This window comes from Passer domesticus, chromosome 2 (assembly GCF_036417665.1).
Source record: "Passer domesticus isolate bPasDom1 chromosome 2, bPasDom1.hap1, whole genome shotgun sequence".
NCBI lineage: Eukaryota > Metazoa > Chordata > Aves > Passeriformes > Passeridae > Passer > Passer domesticus.
Genome location: NC_087475.1, coordinates 48997470 through 49016818, shown reverse-complemented (window position 1 = coordinate 49016818; position 19349 = coordinate 48997470). Strand labels below are relative to the sequence as shown.

The 19349-nt window shown below is 38.5% G+C and overlaps 1 protein-coding gene across 5 annotated transcripts in view; it reads right to left on the bottom strand.

The window, feature by feature from the left end:
* RBM26 (RNA binding motif protein 26) overlaps positions 1-19103 on the bottom strand; it is a 47916-nt gene extending 28813 nt beyond the window's left edge. For 2 of the 5 annotated variants that reach the window (XM_064408475.1, XM_064408471.1), the window contains exons 1-7: positions 18626-18968; positions 7849-7967; positions 7007-7143; positions 6016-6104; positions 5198-5436; positions 3107-3367; positions 721-960 (exon numbers count right to left, since the gene is read on the bottom strand). In XM_064408475.1, the coding sequence (XP_064264545.1) occupies positions 721-960; positions 3107-3367; positions 5198-5436; positions 6016-6104; positions 7007-7143; positions 7849-7967; positions 18626-18696 (1156 nt within the window). In that variant the 5' untranslated portion in view covers positions 18697-18968. Of the gene's footprint in view, positions 1-720; positions 961-3106; positions 3368-5197; positions 5437-6015; positions 6105-7006; positions 7144-7848; positions 7968-18625 lie in introns of all 5 variants that reach the window. The other 3 variants (XM_064408470.1, XM_064408473.1, XM_064408474.1) reach the window with 2 other exon arrangements.
* Between the last annotated feature and the right edge of the window lie 246 nt (positions 19104-19349).

Genomic DNA, 19349 nt, shown 5'->3' with positions numbered 1-19349 from the left:
AACTTCTAAGCAATATCAAATACCAAATACTCCTGAACAATTTTACTAAGTGGGACACCTCAGTTAGAAAAAAAAGAGAGAAATGAATAATCACATAAAACTAACATAACAGCTTTTTAACCACACAAAGCAACTGAGCCTAAACTTTAACTACTTTATAAATGACAGCCAGGTATGAGTTTTCACATAATTTTTAGTGCTTCAGCTGAAGTACCTTCCAGTGAAACAGTAAACAAAGCTGAGACTTTTTCTTAGAAAGTTACTTTACAAGTTTAGTTTTAAAATTAATCTCAAATGATATTTTCAGGAATAAATCTGATGTGGTTATGAATTATCTTTACCTCTATTACTATGAATGAAACAGGAAGGATCAGATGTTTCCAGGATTTTCCTTTCTTTGACAGTACTCAATTTTGGATAACTTCTCCTATAATACTCAAGGAATTGAATTTTGCCATGTCATGCTTTTGCTTCAATACAACAACAATATTATTTGATATTAAAGAGTCACATTTAGTGTGCAGCATTTTACAACAACCAACTCTGCAACAACTATCATCAGACAGAATGATTTTGAGGTAAGCTATGCCATAGTAGAGCACAGTTCAACTTTACATAATACAGCTGGGATTCTTCAAAATGGCTTTTTGTACTGTGTACAATTCAAGTAAGATCCAGGCTTTTCTATTTAAAAAATGGGGTTTAATCTCTTTTAATTACCTGTTACAGGTGGAAGGCTAGGTGGTAAGGGGCCTGGTGGTGGTACTGGAGGTCTAAGGTTAACAGGAGGAGGACTGAGAATTGGTGGAGGGGGAGGAAGTCCAGGAGGAGGTGGTCCTTCGACAACAGGGGGTTGTGCTGGAAAAGGCAGAATGCCAGGAAGATTCACATCTTCTACCACTACTGGATCACTTCCATGATCAAAAGGGCACATGTCTCCTCTCATACAGAAACCCTTCTCTGAAACATCAAAAAGAACTCATGTTAGTATTCATCTGTAGCTTGATTCAAGGTAGATACAAGACATTCAATGTGTAATGTGGCAGTTTGTAAATTAAGAGCTCCACAAAGCAGAAGCTTAGATTAGAAAATGAAATTGACTGTTTAAATTTGTTCTTAAGAGTCAGCACACACAGACATTGCAGAAACTTGCTAGGACAAAAGTGTTTAATTATTCTTGAAAAACTAATTCTGCACTGTATTATAACAAATGGTGAACGTAAAGAAGGAACTCTAAGAGTCATCACATTAACAAAATCAATTTGTTTCTAAGCAAAAAAGTGCAGATGCTAAGATTGAGAAATCCCAATTATAAGTTAGAAGTTAGTATTATGAAATTCCAACATGAGCAAATTCACTCTTTTTTTCCTCTTCTGCAATTATTTCAGGAAACGTTATAAACATTTGCCATACTTTCATGTGGTTACATAAGAGCAAAATTTGTTATTTACATATAACATATGCATTTGTGAATATTAAATAGATATAAATAAAAATGAATACACATTCACTTCTTTTCTTTTACACACAAGTGAAACACAGAAGGAGGTCAGTGGAGGGCCACAAAAACTACCAAAAGCCTGAAGCACCTCTCTTATGAGGAAGGGCTGATCAGACTGGAGAAAAGAAGGCTCAGAGCAATCAATTTAAGTACTCACTTCAGCCTTTACACTTTGAACTTTTTGGTGGGACCTGAGGTGATAGGACCAGGGGTCACAGTATTAAACTAAAACATTGTAGATTCAAAGCAAATATAAGAAAAAGAAAATATTATAATGAGGGTGCTTAAACAGTGGAAGAAGTTGCCTAGAAAAGCTGTGGATGCCCCATCCCTGGAAACATTCAAGGTCATATTGGACTGGGCTCTGAGCAACAAGATCTTGTTGAAGACGACCATGCTTACTGTAGGGATGCTAGACTAGATGACTTTAACAGGGCCTTTCTAGCCCAGTTCTATTTTTATCTGTTTAGCAAAAATGTCCACAGAAACAACACCAAAATACCAGTCAGTGCAACACAGAAAAGAGGCTGAAACACCTTCTGGTAAAATAGGAAAAAAGAAGAGGGCCCACTTCCTCAAAACATGATGTGGGGAAGCAATATGTATTACCTCATCTTCAGGAAGAGCTATAGAGCACATTAAATTGAAATGTTAAACAAAATCAGAAGCTCAGCAGAGGGTAAAGTTGAAAATTTGAAAGTGCATATAGGAAGAGCAGTATGATGGAAACATGTAGCCACCAAAGAGAGAAAACTTCAAAACAAAATGACACATTCACAATTCCACTTGTTCCACATTGCTGTGATGTACACTGGCAAAGCTATTCTTTGCAAGTACAACTCTGCCAACGCTTGAAAAGCTCAGCTTCCCTTTTTTTTTTTTTACTTAAAAAAAATTTGAATCAGAGTTCTGAATCTAAACTGGCCTAGAACTTAAACTCCTCATTGTGGCATGTAATAATAACAACAATAAAATCCCTCAGAAGCAACTTTACAGGAAGATTTGAACTCTCCTGAGCTCACAGGTTGACTGGCTGAGTTTAGTTAAGGCACTTGCCAACTGCAGCAGCCTCTTGTGTGTATTTTGGCACAAGACATTTAAAATGAAAGCTTCTGACAGAGATAAGTGAAAACCTAGCCAGTTTTAAGAAACACCTACACAGAAAGAAAAGAGCCTGGGAAGTTTCAGCTCTAGACCATTCTAGTTAAAAATTGTCTGTTAGTATAGAATGAAATAGGATGAGATCAGTAAGGTGCCAACCATTGTCAAAACCACCAATTACAGTATTTGGTTGGAACATGACCTAAGACAGAAAACCTGGGTAATACTGGATTTCTAAAATTAATTTTTAATATACTATTTTTAATTTATACAAAATAGTCCTAGCAAGTAAAAAAAATAGACAAACACTAAATGAGCAAGCTGTCTGAAGTCAGTAAGAAGTGGTAACATAGTAAAATTTGCAATCAAGAAGTGTGCAATAGAAAAAACCCACTATACTAGAGAAGATCAGAAAAAGAAGGGTGAATGAATTACCTCAATCTTTTCAGAAAGGGGACAGAATCATAGCTGCGGGAGGCAATTAAAAAATTAATATGTACTTACCATCATAATCTCTACAGCGTTTCTTTGGCAGCGGAGGTCTTCCATAGGAGTTGTGGTCCAGCTGCTCTTCGTGGAACTCTGACCAACTTTCAGTAGTGTTATTTCCATGATGAGCAGGAGCAATAACAGTAATAGTACTGCTCAGTGTAGGGACAGGGTAGTGGCCAGATGAAATATTTGTCACAGAAGAAACTGGAGTATAATTGTTCTCTAATGGATCTGTTCTATCCATATCATATTTTGGCTTTCCTAAATCTCTTTCTGTAACAAAAAAAATAAAAATAAAAATTATACTGGATAATTCCTTATCCATCTTTTCATCAGAAGCAGCCACTACTCTCTAAGTATCTTTGTTCCACATCAACTCAATACATATACACAATAATTGAAATGTTTTACAAGTTGCACAAAATGTCTGTGGAGTCTCCACCCTTGGAATTATTCATAACCCAGCTGATCTGAAGCAATCTGCTCCAGTTTATTTGTTTTGATAAAGGATGCTAGACTACACCGCCTTCAGAGGTCTCCACTAACCTCAACTATTCCATGATTCTACATTCCAAAAGTTTAACTAGAAAAATAATAATCTGTGAAGTATATAGTCAGGCCCTGGGCAATTTTAGTAACAGGTATATCTATCCACAGTAGAGCAGATACCCAATCTAACTTCAGGCAGAGTACATCTTCTTTAGTGATGCATGTAAGAATTTCAGATGTAATATTTTTTTGAATAAAGGGAAGCAATGGCAAGAAAAGGGTAACCATGGCTTGAAAATACTATAAAAGTTACAAATCTTTAATGTTTCAATACAATGTTATTGCTGTGTCTTCATTTTATTGATCTTCCTTCTCTGTTGCACTCAAATGCATGCATTTATTGCATGCAAAGCTTTGCCTTAATAGGTGAAATAATAGTGTTTGACAGTTATGGAACACTCCTGGGCAGACACAGCAAGTAAAATGACCTTTTATTCTGAACACATACAAACGATTCTCTTCATTTTCTAGTATTACCACCAAATAAAAAGGAAGTATCCCAATTAAGACAGACTAATTATGTTATGACATAAGTTAACAGACCTAAATAATTCCACATTAAAGGAACATTATGTAGTATCTTAAAGATGGCTCATCAGTGTGGGTAAAACAGGCTTTTCTTCATGTGCTAAGAAAAAGAAACAAAGCTTTCATTATAAAATATTGTCCATAAGGTACTGTCATTTCAGTTTGTGTAAATAATCCTTAAATTAAGATTTAATCATGTTGTAGTCTTTTAGTTAAACTGCATGTTATTTAATCTGCTTGTTAAGAAGTTGTCTGGAAAATATCTGCTCTTGTACTTTCAGAAATCTGCATTTCTAGTTTTAAGGCTGGGTTACCAAAGCCTGTTTTACAGAAAAAAAAAATAATACACAGGAGAGTTCTACCACACTATTTTTCACCTGTACATTGTCTAAAACAGGACAAAGACATAAAATTACTTTCACTGCTCTTTTCCAATTTACCATTAAAACCTATTGAGGGAAAAGGCACTCTTTTCAACTGAAAAAGCAATCCCCTTTTCAAAGAAGTTTAATTCTACAAACTACTGTACTGAAGCCTTAAGTCCTACGGGTATGTGCACAAATGCAAGTATTTACTGTAACGATTTCAGCCTTTCACCTATGACACTAAAGAGGGGACAAGACCAAAAGAACTGAGCTGTACTGCTCTGCTTGACCAATCATTTACTGCCAAACAGGCAATTTCTTTGCCAGTTCCACCTTTATAGACCAGTATTAATTTCTGTATCTCCCTAAACCAGATTCTGAGTTTCCTAAAACTTAACGAAATGGAAATAACTTGTATTTTTCTGCCCCTCTTGCAACAATGCTTAAAAGCGGCCAGCACAGCCACATCAATACAAAGATATTAAAGAAGAACAGAGGGTAAGAGAGGAAAACAAGAGCTGACAACACAATCACAAAAGCCTCATTTCCACAGAAAACAAAGCTAAATTTGAATAAAGGCACAAGAACAACAGAGAAAATTCTAGTACATTTTGAACACAGTTTTCAAGTTTAGTTTCTAAATTTTGTAGAAAACATTCACCGTATTTTAGAGACCAACTGTTGGTACCTCTGCTTCGCGTTCTGCTCCGGCTTCTGCTCCGGTCTCGATCGCGATCCCGCAACCTCTCTTTGCTCCAACTCCTACTTCGACTCCTGCTGTAGCTCCGACTCCTCCCTCTCCGTCTGTTGTATCGATCCCTATAGGAGTCTCTTCTGGGAGGATTTCGGTCATAATCCCTCTTCCTAGAACGTTCATCTTTTTTCCTTTCATCGCGGCTTCTAAACATGAAATATTAGAGGTTAATTACAAGAATTATGAAACCGCAATTTGAAATCTTACCTACTTAAAAACTTTAAGAAATGTCAATGGAAAACTAGAGAAGAGCTACAAATTGTATGTAACTTATGGCTACTCCTTTCTTCTCAGAAGGATTTTAAAATTAATTTTGCTTATTTGTTTTTATTTTTACCATACCTAAGATTTTTAAAACATATATTAATTTCTGTTTCTGCCCAATACTGCATATTTCCCAAGTTGGAAACACCAAGACTTATTGAAGGGAATGCTTCTAAATCCAAATTCAAACTCAATATCAAGCAGAATAAATTCTGCAATATAAATCACAAATCTAGAACCAGAATTACTCCTAAAAGTCCAAGGATAATAGCTCTGCACAACTTGAGAGACAGGTTACACTTACACACACTCACCACTTAACTACATATGTGTAAAAGCAATAGAAGACTTATTTTTAGGCTTACTAGATGATACGACAGAAACAAAGTATTTAATTCAGTAAAAAATCCAAATTCATCCGATTACTGATATAATACAAGAGGTTAAACAAAATTTTTTACCTGGTTTCTCTGTAGCGAGAACTTGACTGAGGTGGGCTGTGATTTAATCTTCTAGAGAACTTTTTCTCTCGCTCTTCCTCTTTAACTATCTGAATTCAAAGTATATGTATTAGATCAAACTATTAGTATATTAAAATGCAGACTTCTACATAACCAAATAAAACCAAAAACTCTGAACACTGAGCAATCAGCAGTAACACTAAAATTAAATATTTTAGTCTCTAACATATTAAAAAAATCTTCACAACATGTTTCTATTTCTAGGAATATTCAAAGCCCTGTTTGAGAGAAAATAAAGTAATCTTTGTAGTGCTACACAGAAAATACAGCTGCTTTTACTGCAGGTAGAAAAAAACCATATTAAAGCTTTGGGAAGATTTGAGAAAGCATGGATATTCAACAACCAACACCAGTCTTTTTTTCATCAGCAGGTTATCTAGTTCAGTTCACACTTAAAACACTTTCACGCAGGCAAACTTGGGCTGCTATTGAAAAGGACAAACTTACTCTTCTGGCTCAATGAACAACATAAACACTTGTGACAAAATGATGTTATCTGGCTCAAGCAGCTGAAGGAATGAGAACTGTAATTTAGAACGGTGGCCTGGATTTATGGAGCATTAAAGAGCAGCACAACTACAACAGCATTTTTGACCAGAGAACTAATGCCGGCTGTACTGCAGCTCCTACACTACTAAATAATCTCACTGACCTTTGCCTCAGCAAAACCATCTTGGTTTATGTTTGAAACACACAACTGTGTTAGAAAAATCATGCAGCAGTGCTCAATATGGCAAGCATAAATCTTCTGACTTATCTTAGCACTGTCATGTAATTATTAATAATATTATTAATAAACATAAATCATTATTGATATTGATTATAATAAATTGCTAATAACTATTATTAATAAACACTATGAAGTTGAAATCATAAGCAAATAACATAAATGAGGAAAAGGATGTACATGTAAATTAAAATCGATGCCCACCTCTTCCTTTTTTGTCTCTTTTTCTTGGTGCTGAAAAAATTCTACTTTCAGGCTTCCTGATGATGGCTGTTCTGGTGGAGGTAGGTAGCTTTTTGTATTCACAGCATCAAACAGTTTTTCCACAAATATCTGAGTTTCTAAAAGTAAAGAACATACAAATATCCATTATACAAAACCATGGTTAACATTTGCTTTAAAAATTAATAAATAAATAAACCCAGAAGACCCAGACAAGCAACCAAAACCTGCATTCAGGTTTGCATAAACAACAAAGTATTTTCTTTAAATACTGTGTTCCTAATTTATATTTTAAAAGAACATTTACAGAGTCAAAAAACATGTCAATAATGAACAATGTTTCACAAAAGTTTTCAATTCTTGAATTATTTAATGTCTCTTAATAAAGCATCCAGAAAAATATTTCTGGCATCTATATATACAGAGATTCAATACTTGTCCAGAGAAGTTGTGGATGCCCCAACCCTGGAAGCATTCAAGACCAGGTGAGACAAGGCCCTGATAAACCTGGTCTAGTGTGAGATGTCCCTGCCCAGGACAGGGGGCTGGAACTACAGTATCTTTATGGTCCCTTTTAACCCAATGATTGATTATTCTATGATTCTGTGCCTCTGTGAGTACTACCAAAACATATACGTAATATATGTGTGCTAACCTATACACCTGGGCTTTTTAAAATTACTTTATGAAAAATGAATTACAATCTACAAAGTAACAAAGCTAATAAAGAGATCAAAGCCCAATTCTATGGTACAAGATTGCTTGAATAAATTGAACAAGACAGAATTTTCACTCAATCTTAATTGTTATGACAAAGCCCATACCTTTCTGAAGAAATACATCCAGCTGATCAACACACAATGCCTTCAGTTCTTTTTCACTTTTATCCTTCTTCACCAAAGCCAGAACATATTTAGCTAGGGCAGATGGATCTGCATCACATCTGCAAATAGATTAGTTAGAAAAGAAAAGGCAATTTAATTACAAAAATTAATGCCTGAAACTGGTATGACCAATACATATATAGGGCAAAATAATTTCCTACCAAAGCAACTGAAAAATATTCAGGTGTATTTTTCAAAACAGGGTCCAGATAGCTAACATTTCTAAGTATCACTTTCTTTTTCAAGAGAACAACTGCCTAGAATATATCGTAACAATACTGCACAGAGAACATCAGAGCTAACTAGGACAAACTGTTTAGTAAGAAACAGCCTCAGCTGCCTAATTGTTCTGTATTAAAAACAAAGACAATTAATATCTCCCTAACTCTCCAAAGACGCAATCAATAATTCTGGATGTAACACTGAGTAACTGTTATCTGGGAAAAGTCACTCTATCCAATTACAAATTAATACAGTAATACAGTAGAAGTGATCTATACTACAAAAAAAACAAAAAAATCAGATCCTTGAGTATTCTCTTAAATACACTTTTGAACATTCTTGTTCCTACTTACATATGAACACCATGAAAATTGAAACTCATTTTTTCAGTTTCAAACTTCGTTTCAAAAGCCTAAATTCATATAGTGTAACAGACACTTCCATAAGAGGTACACTGAAAATGGAGGGAAATTTAGGGGATCATTATCCATTTGGCACCTGAATTCAGAATTCAACCTAAAATTAAATACAGAGAACCTCCATGTAGAAGTTGATGGTCTTATGGACATCAACAAAGAACTTAGAATGAAGAAAGCCATGTATCCACATTCAGTAGAACATTATTTAATATAAGTGGCAGAATTTTTTACAATGTTTCACAAAGAGGAATCTACAATGAACTTTGTGGTGGTGCTGTAAAGCCTGCCAAAGCAAGTGACACTACTGCACAAAACCATTCATGTTTCAAAAAGAAAAGAATGGAATAGTGAGACACTGTTCCTAAACAACTTAATCTCCTTATTTAGCATATACCAAAGAAAGACTTCAGGCCCCACAAAACAATGCAAGACGAAATGGATGCATACCATGTGATAAAGACAACTAATTTGGGTGGTCATCAAAGTTCTTACTAATGTTTCGAAGAATAACAAGAAGAAAAAAATTGCATTGATGCATCCTAACTGTACATGCTTTCTAGCAAAAATAACCAATAACCAAAAATTAATCTATGGTCAGGGAGTTTCACCGAATACAAACATTATACAAATACTGCTCTAGTATAGAGGTCCAACAGTCATAACAAAGGAGTTAACAAAAAATAAAAAGTTGGAAATCCCTTCCACCATGAGTAAGATACAAATACAGAAGCTTAACTGTTAATCTAAATGGTGATCATTTAAATGACATTATTTTGGACACTGGGCAAAAGAACCCAAATCCCTAAACAAACATATCACACCACCTAATTCCTCTCACCAGAGAAACTTCTCTCCTGCACAGCAAGCAACACCCCCCATGCAAACATATCTGTTAAGCAAAGGAAGCCAATTGGTCAGCACTTATGGATAGCCTGGGCCCAGCACAGAGAGCCCTGAAGTTAAAGGTCAGAGCTTCAAACGTAACCCAGCATCCTTTAGAAAGCAGGCAATACTAGAATTTCATGCTGAAAAAGCAACTTGGGCTGCTAGTGGATGTACCCTGTATTCCATGTTAGTCTGCATTATTTATAGATAAAGGAAATGGGAGTTCATAATCATTGCAAAAGAACCCATGAACACTAAATGATCAAAATGACAATATATAGTGTATAGTGAAAACCAGGCTGCACATTGACTGAAAATTCTTCAGAAATTTTTCACATCTAGTTTGCCCCATTCAGGTCTAACAATTCTTTATCCAGAAAAAAATACAGTCCAAGCAGCAAGTCAGTGCACAACCTGTCACAACCTCCTACAGTGAGAGCAGTAGGACTCAAACACGGCAGGCACCTGAGCACATCAGCCAAACAGGTTATCTAAAAGCCCAGTGTCGAACAATACACATCACAGGCTGTAATGAGGGCTCGCTCTCAGCCTTCAGCAGGCCCTAAGACCAGCATTTCATAACCTCTCACTCCTTGAATTTGAAAAGTTAACTTTTTTCACTGTTTCTTCACACAACTTCAAGGGCACTTCAGATTTTCAGTACTTTCCCAGTTTCAAGCTGAATTGTGCCATGGAAAATTAATGTGCTGTTTTCATCATGACATGTGGGGAGCAGACAATTTTCACATGATTATCCTTAGTTTTCCTTTTTTAATTTCAATTTCCATAAATGTGGTTCTCATTCGATAATACAAACAGTCAGTTGTCATTCAAAATCTGCTACAACTTACTTAAATCACACATGCACTCAAAATTTAGTGGGGGGGGAAGGAGAAAAAGGGGCTAAAAACCTGCTGCTCTTAACTACTACAATGTGTTTTATTCTCCAGCGCCTACAGCACTGACCATACAACAACCTCATATTCAGTTTAAAGCAATTCCCCTTTCATGAGAAGGACAGAAACCAGAAAATCGCTGGAAAGCCACACAGACCGTAACAAAATAAACAAACCGTAAACTATTCCCCCAAAAAACAACCAAAAAACCCACAAAACCAACAAACAAAACCCCAAAACCCTAACAAACAGATGATGCCTAAAAATAATGAACAGTTAACGCTTTCACCCTCCCTGCCATGATGACTTCGGAAATCTCAGCAATCCTGTCCACCCCAGGACTTGAGGTCATCCACACAACTCCAAGATACACTTATGAAAATATTCTCAATGAAAATGTACTTTTAATTTGCAAAACACAGGATCACTTTCTGCTGTGCACTCATGCACTTGTTTCAACATCTGTCACCCTGTACAGCCACATATGAACAATATAAAACAATCACATGGAATTCTACTATTATTATCATTCAGTGTACAGGGGAAATCCTACAACAATAAGAATTTACATGCTTTCAATTGTGGCCACTTAACAAATACTATTTTTTAAAAAACTAACAGGCAAATTATTTCAAATTGACACTAATTAAGCAATAATGAATACAGTGAGTTTTGTGGCAGAGTGAGAGGAAGATGGTTTTGTAAACCAACACCAGGATTTTATGTGCTTTCTTTTATTTTTTTCAAATTAAACTGCAAATTATCTCTACACAGATAGAGGCTGACATCCTTTTTTAGCTACTGACTTGAAACAGCAGTTTCTTCTATACCTGTTCTTCAAAGCTTGAAAAAAACCCCACAATTAATCTGTTTTCTCCACACTAATGTGAAGACTGTTTCTGTAGACAGTATCTTCAATAAATCTAACATGATCTTTTATGGCTTTTCAAACTCTTCTAAAACACCATTATTTCTCATGATGCTAAAATTAAATTGCTAGCAACCTCAAGTGGTGAAAGAGAGGAGTAAGAGGTCTCACTAAGTAAGAAAAATAATGAAAGTTTTGCTTGAAAATTTCTTTAGAGCTATCAAGAGTTCTAGACATAATCTTTAATAATTTTGTTTGGAGGGAGCTTTTTTAAAAAGAAATTCCTTCCCACTTTTTCACTCAAACTTAATTCTGAACTGTTCTGTATAAATTCTCCATGCACCAGTTTAGTCAAAATCCGATGGTTTGGATTATGGGGCCTTGAGTTTTTTCTGATAAACAAGATCTTATGTTCTTTAGTTTAACAGTATTTTCTCAGAGAACAGCAGCCTTTGTGTGTGAATAATAAGCAATATGCTTGCTCTGTCTCTGTTGTGCATACATGGATTTTTTTCACCAATTTTGAGCTAGCTTTGTCAGTTTTTCTAAATCTCTTTGTCTTGCATTTTATGCTCTTATAATCGACTTTGTTTTGATAACAAGTAATGTGAGAATAAAGAAAACAGTAAAGGCACCCATGCTGATGGCAGCAAATATACAGTGTAGCACAAGAATTTACCATACAATATATGTATCCTGCTATATTCTTGCAGACTGAAAGATAATAGAGAAAGATTCTTAACTGGTATCTCAGAAAAATGAGAATACCACCAACACATTTCAAATACTCCAAGTTGCTCTAAAAATGAACAAAAAGTTTATATTTTGATTCTACTGCTCACTGAATGATAAACATTTTCAGTTATTAAATACAGGTTTGAATCCTTAGCCAAACTTGAATATAGTGTAGTACATCAGTCCTCACCATAAACACAATTTGTGCATTACAAGTGTGACAGAACTTTATACATAACTTCATTCTTATGATAACACCTGGCTACTAGAAAAATGGTCACATTCATCAAGCATGTAGAAAAACATTTCTCAACTCTGATTTCCCTATCTTCATCCGTCAACATACTGCAGGCACATGCTGCAAGCACTAATACTCATCTGTAATCACAAATTTCTCCTCCTGTTTTCACTTTTGTGTTTTCTTTAACAAACAAACACCAGCTGGCACAAGTAATCTGCATTCATTTCCACTGCAGCAAGTACATCCCAGTGTGCGCTACCATTAAACACCACACCATGTCTTCTTACACCCAATTTCAGTATATCATATATTCAGAAATATATATGTATATCATTGTTTCTAGCAAAGTTAAATGTTTTTATCTCTAGTAATACTTTTTTGCAGTCTGTACTCTTTAAGTAAGAAAATACACAGCGCCTACTCCTCTCTCTTAAACAAGGGAGACTGCTCAGGCAATCTTGCTTTAATAAACAGTATTGAATATACAGGCATAGATGGAAGAATTCTCTTGCTAGATCTCTACATGCTCTTCAGAGAATTATATGAATACCTCCAATTGCTATGCAACAGATAGAAGCTTCAAAAAGGAAAGCAATTCCCAACCAAATATTTTACTCAATCACAGAAGGAACAGTACAATAAAGCTCACAGGAAAGTTCAAAACCCCATGTTTCTGACCTCACGTTGTTTTGCAGTCATTATCTGAAATTACTATCTCAAATAAAAAAGAGAAAAGCTGAAACTGTCAAGGTAAACTTAAGTCTTAATTTTTTTGTTGTAAATAATATTTGAAAAAGGAAAAGTAATTTGGCTGAGTCACCTCTCAGTACAGTATTTTCTTTTTATTTGAATACTCTGCAATTCATTAAACACTTTTTAACCTGTTTCCAACTCACATTTTTTTAATATATGTTCTGAGAACCTACTTCTACTTTTTTTAATCACCAGGCAACTACAGACATTAGCCTTAACTGAGAAATGCAGTATATGTGGAATAGGTATTAAAGGTGGTTGCAAGAACAAATTAGTCATGTAGCTGTATGTTCCAAAGCCCTTATTAACACTAGATATATAGCTTACTCTGCATGCACACACTACATTAACATGTAAAGGAACCACACAAGGGGATTTTTTTCTTCAGTTTTAAAATTAATGTACAAATCAAAAAGATGCTGCAAAACCTGAGACTAGTTCCTTTACAAAATGTGAACTACTACAACACACTGAAACCTCAGATGCATGTCTGCAGTCCTCCAGGCAACAAGTGGTGTTGCTCTAAAGGAAATAACATGTAGGTGCATGCTGTTTGTCGGGCTCTATCCTGAGAGTTAATAACCTAAATTTCAGTGTCTAGTTTTGTTGCCTGAAGACCGACTGCTAAAATACTGCTCATCTCTTGACATTAACCAAGGTGGACATGGCTGTGTTTGAAGGCTGAGAGAAATGCTTTCTACTTGCAGGGCTGAGTGGGTGCAGAAAGATGCACACGGCCTACTGGGCAGTGGAACCAGCCTAATTCAGGCAGTCGCACCACACTGTTGTTACTAAAAAAAAAAAAAAAATCTATAAAAAGCTGTGGTATAAAGTAATATGGTGTAAACTTGCTTCAGTAAGTAAAATGAACAATCAACTCATTCAGCAAGATGCAACTTTTATCTTGAGACACTATCGTGGCTGAGAAGCACCACTCTTATGATACTCACTTTAATTACCTCTCTAACAGTACTTAAAGCAATAGAAACACACTGAGGAACGCTGCAGCCTCCAAAGCTGCTATTCAAGCTAATGATGCCATTAAATCAGTTCTAAATTATTCTGATACCCAGATCTGACATGTTCATACAGCTGCAACCAGTAATTGGCAGCCTAGAATACCACCCCTAGATTCAAGACAGCTCTCATGAGGCAGAACAGCTGTCAGCTTGCTGGCTCTCCAACACCCATTCAATGCAGAGAGCAAAACTCATCACAGTGTCTCTGTGACTTGCAATGCAGTCAAAGGGGTTTCGCTTCACTGCGAGAACAAAAAAGGTTTCCTGTAACAAAGAACAGTTTACTCCTTTTTATTTTCTGCTTCCAACTATACCTAATACCAATCTTTTAATACTAACATAATATTTTTACTCAGAAGCTTAGCAGTATTGGCACTCTAGGCTAGGAACGTTGACTTCTCAAATACAGCAGCTCTCTGTGAGTCAGGTGAACAGACTATCAGGTTTCATAGCAGATGTAGAAAAATAACTAGTGTTAAAAATTACATACCACTGATGTGCATTTGTGCTTTATTTATCTTAGTTACAAACAGCTTCACACAAGGTGTAACAAAGTAAGTGAAATGAAAAGGCATGCTTATTGCTTCTGAACTTCTAAGGAAGTTTTATGGAAAATGAGAGAAATCTCATGGTGGCCCAATGAGTGTTACTGGTAGGGTGATGCACCACGTGAAATAAATGACAAGGTTTTTCATTTTAACTTATTTCCATGCTTTCAATGTCCTGGCTTATCAGCATATTCTTACACCACTGTCAAACCGTTTTTATTTATTACTTTTTGTCAGTAACCTGTGAAGCAAAAAAAAAAAGGGCTGAAAAGCTTGACAAACAAGGAGCAGTGAGGGCATAACACCAGAGGACACAGATCATTTGCCAAAAGATATTCCAATAATAAATATACTCAAAATATTCTTTAAACAATTTTCATTTTATTCCATCTGATGCAAGTCATTACCACATTCACTTACAGAATTCACCAATGAAAAATACCTTTCCATTTCAATGAGGTATGCCTAAATACTGCATAAATGTTGTTGTAGGCATTTCATCTTTTTTTCAAGTTGGATTTAGTACAGGAACAAACCTTCACAAAAATGTAAATACAGTGAAGTGGAAAAAAAATTAGATATGGGAGCCTTAATCAAACTGAAAGTAAAATTCAGCAGGCCACAAATATTTCAATTTAATTTATTTTACACAAAGTAATTAAAACCAAGGAAACTTTCCAGTGTAGAGAATTAGGGCAAGGGGGAGAACATTACAACGTCTTAAAAGCAAATCCGTGAGTGTTGCATTAGTACAAAAAGATAGTTTTTTTTCACAAGTATAGATTCAAACAAATTCAAGGGAAAAAAAAATTAAAGAAATCCCTACTTGGAACTTTGCCAAGCCATATCCTGATATTCCAGCAAGGACTATATACACAGTTTCTAGAGTATCTGGAATGGACTTGCAGGAAAGAAACTCATCACAATTGACAGGCTCAGTGAGTGCCTTGTTAGTATAGAAATCAGAAGTGACAGGCAGACTGTTATATTCCAAGTTTAACTTTCCAACACTTGATAGAAACCATGCCACGAACAAGAAAGTGTGTAACACCAGAAACTTAGCTCGCTGCTATCTGCAAGCAACGAGGATGACTGGTAACAAATGCCTTTACAGAGCTGACTAGAATTGAATATACAAGATAATTCTAGTCAAACACACGGTAGCCACAGCACAAAAAGCCTCTTGCCACTTTGTCTGTACTGGTACTACATTTACACGGCTGTATCTGCAATGATGCTGTGTGTATATTTAGCAATTCTGCACGAAGAGTTATTTCCAAAACCACAAAAGCAGCCTCTTCTTGAAGAGCTCCTACAGACCTATTACCCCTAAATGAAGCTGGACTCTGCAAAGGCTCCAGCATGGCAGCATTTGCAATTTCTGCCTCACTGCAACAAGACAAAACTCACATAAGGCCTTTTTGTATGGATGATCACCAAGGCTTTGCCAAAGGCATTAGAGTAGTCCAAAACAAACAAACAAACCCAACAACCTACCACTAACAAAATTCCAAATCTTAACTCCTCCACCATCTCTCCCCTTCAAACATTCTTGTCTATGAACAGTGTTTCCCAGAGACTCCATGTGAAAGCCAAATTTTGTCCATTCTATACAATTACGTAACATGCTTGTTTCATTAGATTAAGAAGTCAGCATTTGTAGAATGCTTAAAGATAAAATGAGACAATTTTTGTGGCTATTGCTATATTTTAATTTTGAAACATTATGTTTTAGAAGTACATGCATTATGGCCTTCGGAACAAGCTATGCATCCTGATTAAAAAAGGCTAGCTCCTTGGAAAAGGCAACTTGGAAACTGCAGCATGTTCTAACTATTCAGCTCTAGATAACTAGCACATAAATATAGATCTAGACGTGTTTGTATAAAATTATTCACGTTTTTTCTTAAATGTACTTCTCCCCTTAAAACCACCAAGACACCACCTCCACAATGACCTAACAGTGTCTTAGTGTAGTTAGCAGGTTAAGCCACGTTATCTTGCAGCTAAAGGTGTGAAAGAGCCACTAGACAACACTTGGCACTTTTGTTTCACTAACAGGAAAAGACAAGTCAAAAATCATTTTTGCATACAGCAACACCTTCAGAGGATCAGCAGTTAGCGCCTCACTGTACCAGCAGTGCAACAGTTGCTTCTTTAGAAGTAGCTGCACACTGAAATTTTCATACAGCCAGAAGCTATGGCTGTAGTCACACACTTCAGGTAGCTGACAGCAAAAGCACCTCCAGGAGCATTTGGCTGCTAGGAAAGGACAATGCATCTCCACCAATTCTAACAGGTATGCAACAATGCAGGTTGAATGTCCAGTTACACAGGACACTGCAGAAAACTGAATGACAGTCACGGCTCGTTTGTTTCCTCCCAAAGCTAAAAACTCATCACCCTCCAGACCAGCATCTCCCTAGCTCTCCACAGTTTTCCCCAACGACAACCACATTTGATCTGCTCACACACCACATTTAACCTAACAGACACACACTGGTCGTGTTAGTGGAAAAAAAGCAGAAACTTGCACTGATCACGAAAGCTGAAAATCTCAATTTCATCCTTTAATTGCTGACTATTGCTAAGACAGCTCATGGTTTAATATTCACACAAAGAAACATGGACCAACCTGAGTCTGTTCCAAGCCTCTAAAGCAGCACACTCTAATATACTGACATCAAACTGCTGATTGCCATTAACAATATATTCATACAAGAGAGTACCCAGAAACTAACAGTGAGCATTACGCAGCAGAGGACTAGGGAAGTCTATTACCCCAGAACACAATATATTGCACTATACTGACCCAAGACAGAAAGTAATTCACTTTCCCCAAACTACAGCTATACAAGATGATGCCCTTCCCCCCCCCCCCCCCCCAAAATAAAAACCTTAAACGTGAAACCTTTTATAACAAAGTCACTCAGTGTAATTTGCTGCAGGCCTAATTCAAAGACCACTGAAAGTAAACCCATAGTTCATCTGTTTCTGTGTGGTCTGGATTAGACCCTATGGAATAAAGGAGAACCACCACCTCCCCCCCCACCACCTCAAAAAAAAGCCCCAAACAAAGAAAAGAACAACCCAAGTGAAGCTCTCCTAAAAATGTCCCAGCATTCTATAACTTTTTCAAGTTATTTCAGCATAAGCCCTACAAACTGCATCTGCACATACAAATACTTAACTAATGGTTATGGAAGCAATAAAGCAATTTTTGCCCCCCATCTGAACTTGTCAAGAGTAAAACCTACAATGAGCAAACATCTCAGCACAAAAGTTAACACCAGAGTGAATTCAGGAGTTCTAGTTCATTTAACTCGAATCACACTCCAGCAAATTTAATTCAGACATGTTAAATAGTGGTCCAGAATGACAAAAAATGTGCATACCTTCACCCATAGACACCATACTTCCAGAAGATAAAGCTTTAAAACTAAGTTCACACTTCAGTTCCACTAAAATACCATTCAGAGAAGGAAGACGCATTTGCAGAAGAGCCCCACTTACTCACACGAATGTTATCCTTAGAGGGCACGCACGTATTCACAAACAAGCAAATTATTCTCTGGGGCTCCTACTCCCAAGTCCTCTACTGATGCAATTATTATTTGGGGTTAGGGAGACCGGAGAGCGTCAAATACTCCAAATAACCAAGAATGATGCGCGACGAGTCTGCAGCAAACGCTAGCGGGAAGATGCCAGGATCCCGCTGGACGCCCCAGCGGCACCCGGGCTCTGCCGGAGGAGGTCCCCGCACGGGCCAGCGCGGCCTCTCGGGGGCCGAGCGCGGGGCACACGAGCCGCACACGCACACACGGCGCCTCCCGCTCTCCCTGGGCTACAAAGGGAAGAGGAACGCGGTCGCTAGGGGGGGAAGCTGCATCCTCCGGAGGGAGATGGTCCTACCTCCCGGCCGAGGACGGCCACGGGAGAGCGGGAGAGCGCAAGAACGACGCAGCCCCTCACACACGGCGGCCGCAGGAGGATACTGAGGGGGCATCTCCCGGGATGCCCTCCCGGCGCTCGCCAGCACCGCGCTTCCCGCCCCTGCGGATCCCCATCTTCTGCAAGAGGATGGTTTATTTCGAGGGGGCGAGAGGGCGAGGAAGGGTCGCGGTTACTCACATGGGCTCCAAGGTTTTGCTGAGCCAGGATTTCAGCGCCTCGAAGTTTTCTATGATCATTTTAACCACCATCCAGAGCGGCCCGGGCCCCCCGCCTCCCCGCCAGCAGCAACAGCAGCAGCAGCAGCCCCGGCGGCGGGGTCGGCGCCGCTCCCGGCCGGCACCCCGGCTCCCGCCGCGCCTCCCCGCACTCCCCGCCGCCTCCCGGTCCGGCAGAAGCCGCCCGGCACGGGCCGGAGGCCCAGCGACACGGAGGGGGCGGAACCAGTCGAGCAGCGGCTGCTTCCCGCGGGCCCCGCTCTCGCCGCTCGTCTGCCGGGGAGCGCGTCCCGGGCGCTGCGCGGGTCCCCCCCGCCGGAGGGCGGCGCGGCCGGGTGCGGTGCGGTGCGGCGGAGCGGAGCGGGACGGGCGGCCCCCCCGCCGCCCTGAGCCGCAGCGCCCGACACAGCGAGCGCCCGAGCGAGCGGGTAAGATGGCGGCGCCCCGCTGTCGCGAGAGCCCAGAGTCTCGCGAGGCCGGGCGGCGCGCGGGGGCTGCCGGGAGGCGGGGCCGCGCGCGGAGGCCGCGCTGCGGGGGCGGGCGGGGGCTTTGTGGGGCCGGGAGCCCTCAGAGCCCGCGGGAGCGCGGTGCCTTGGCCCGGCCGAGCGGTGCTCTAGGGCAAAATAAATGCCACTGTGTACTCCCGACTGGTGTCTGAAATGCGCATGTACTTGTTTTGTTTCTTG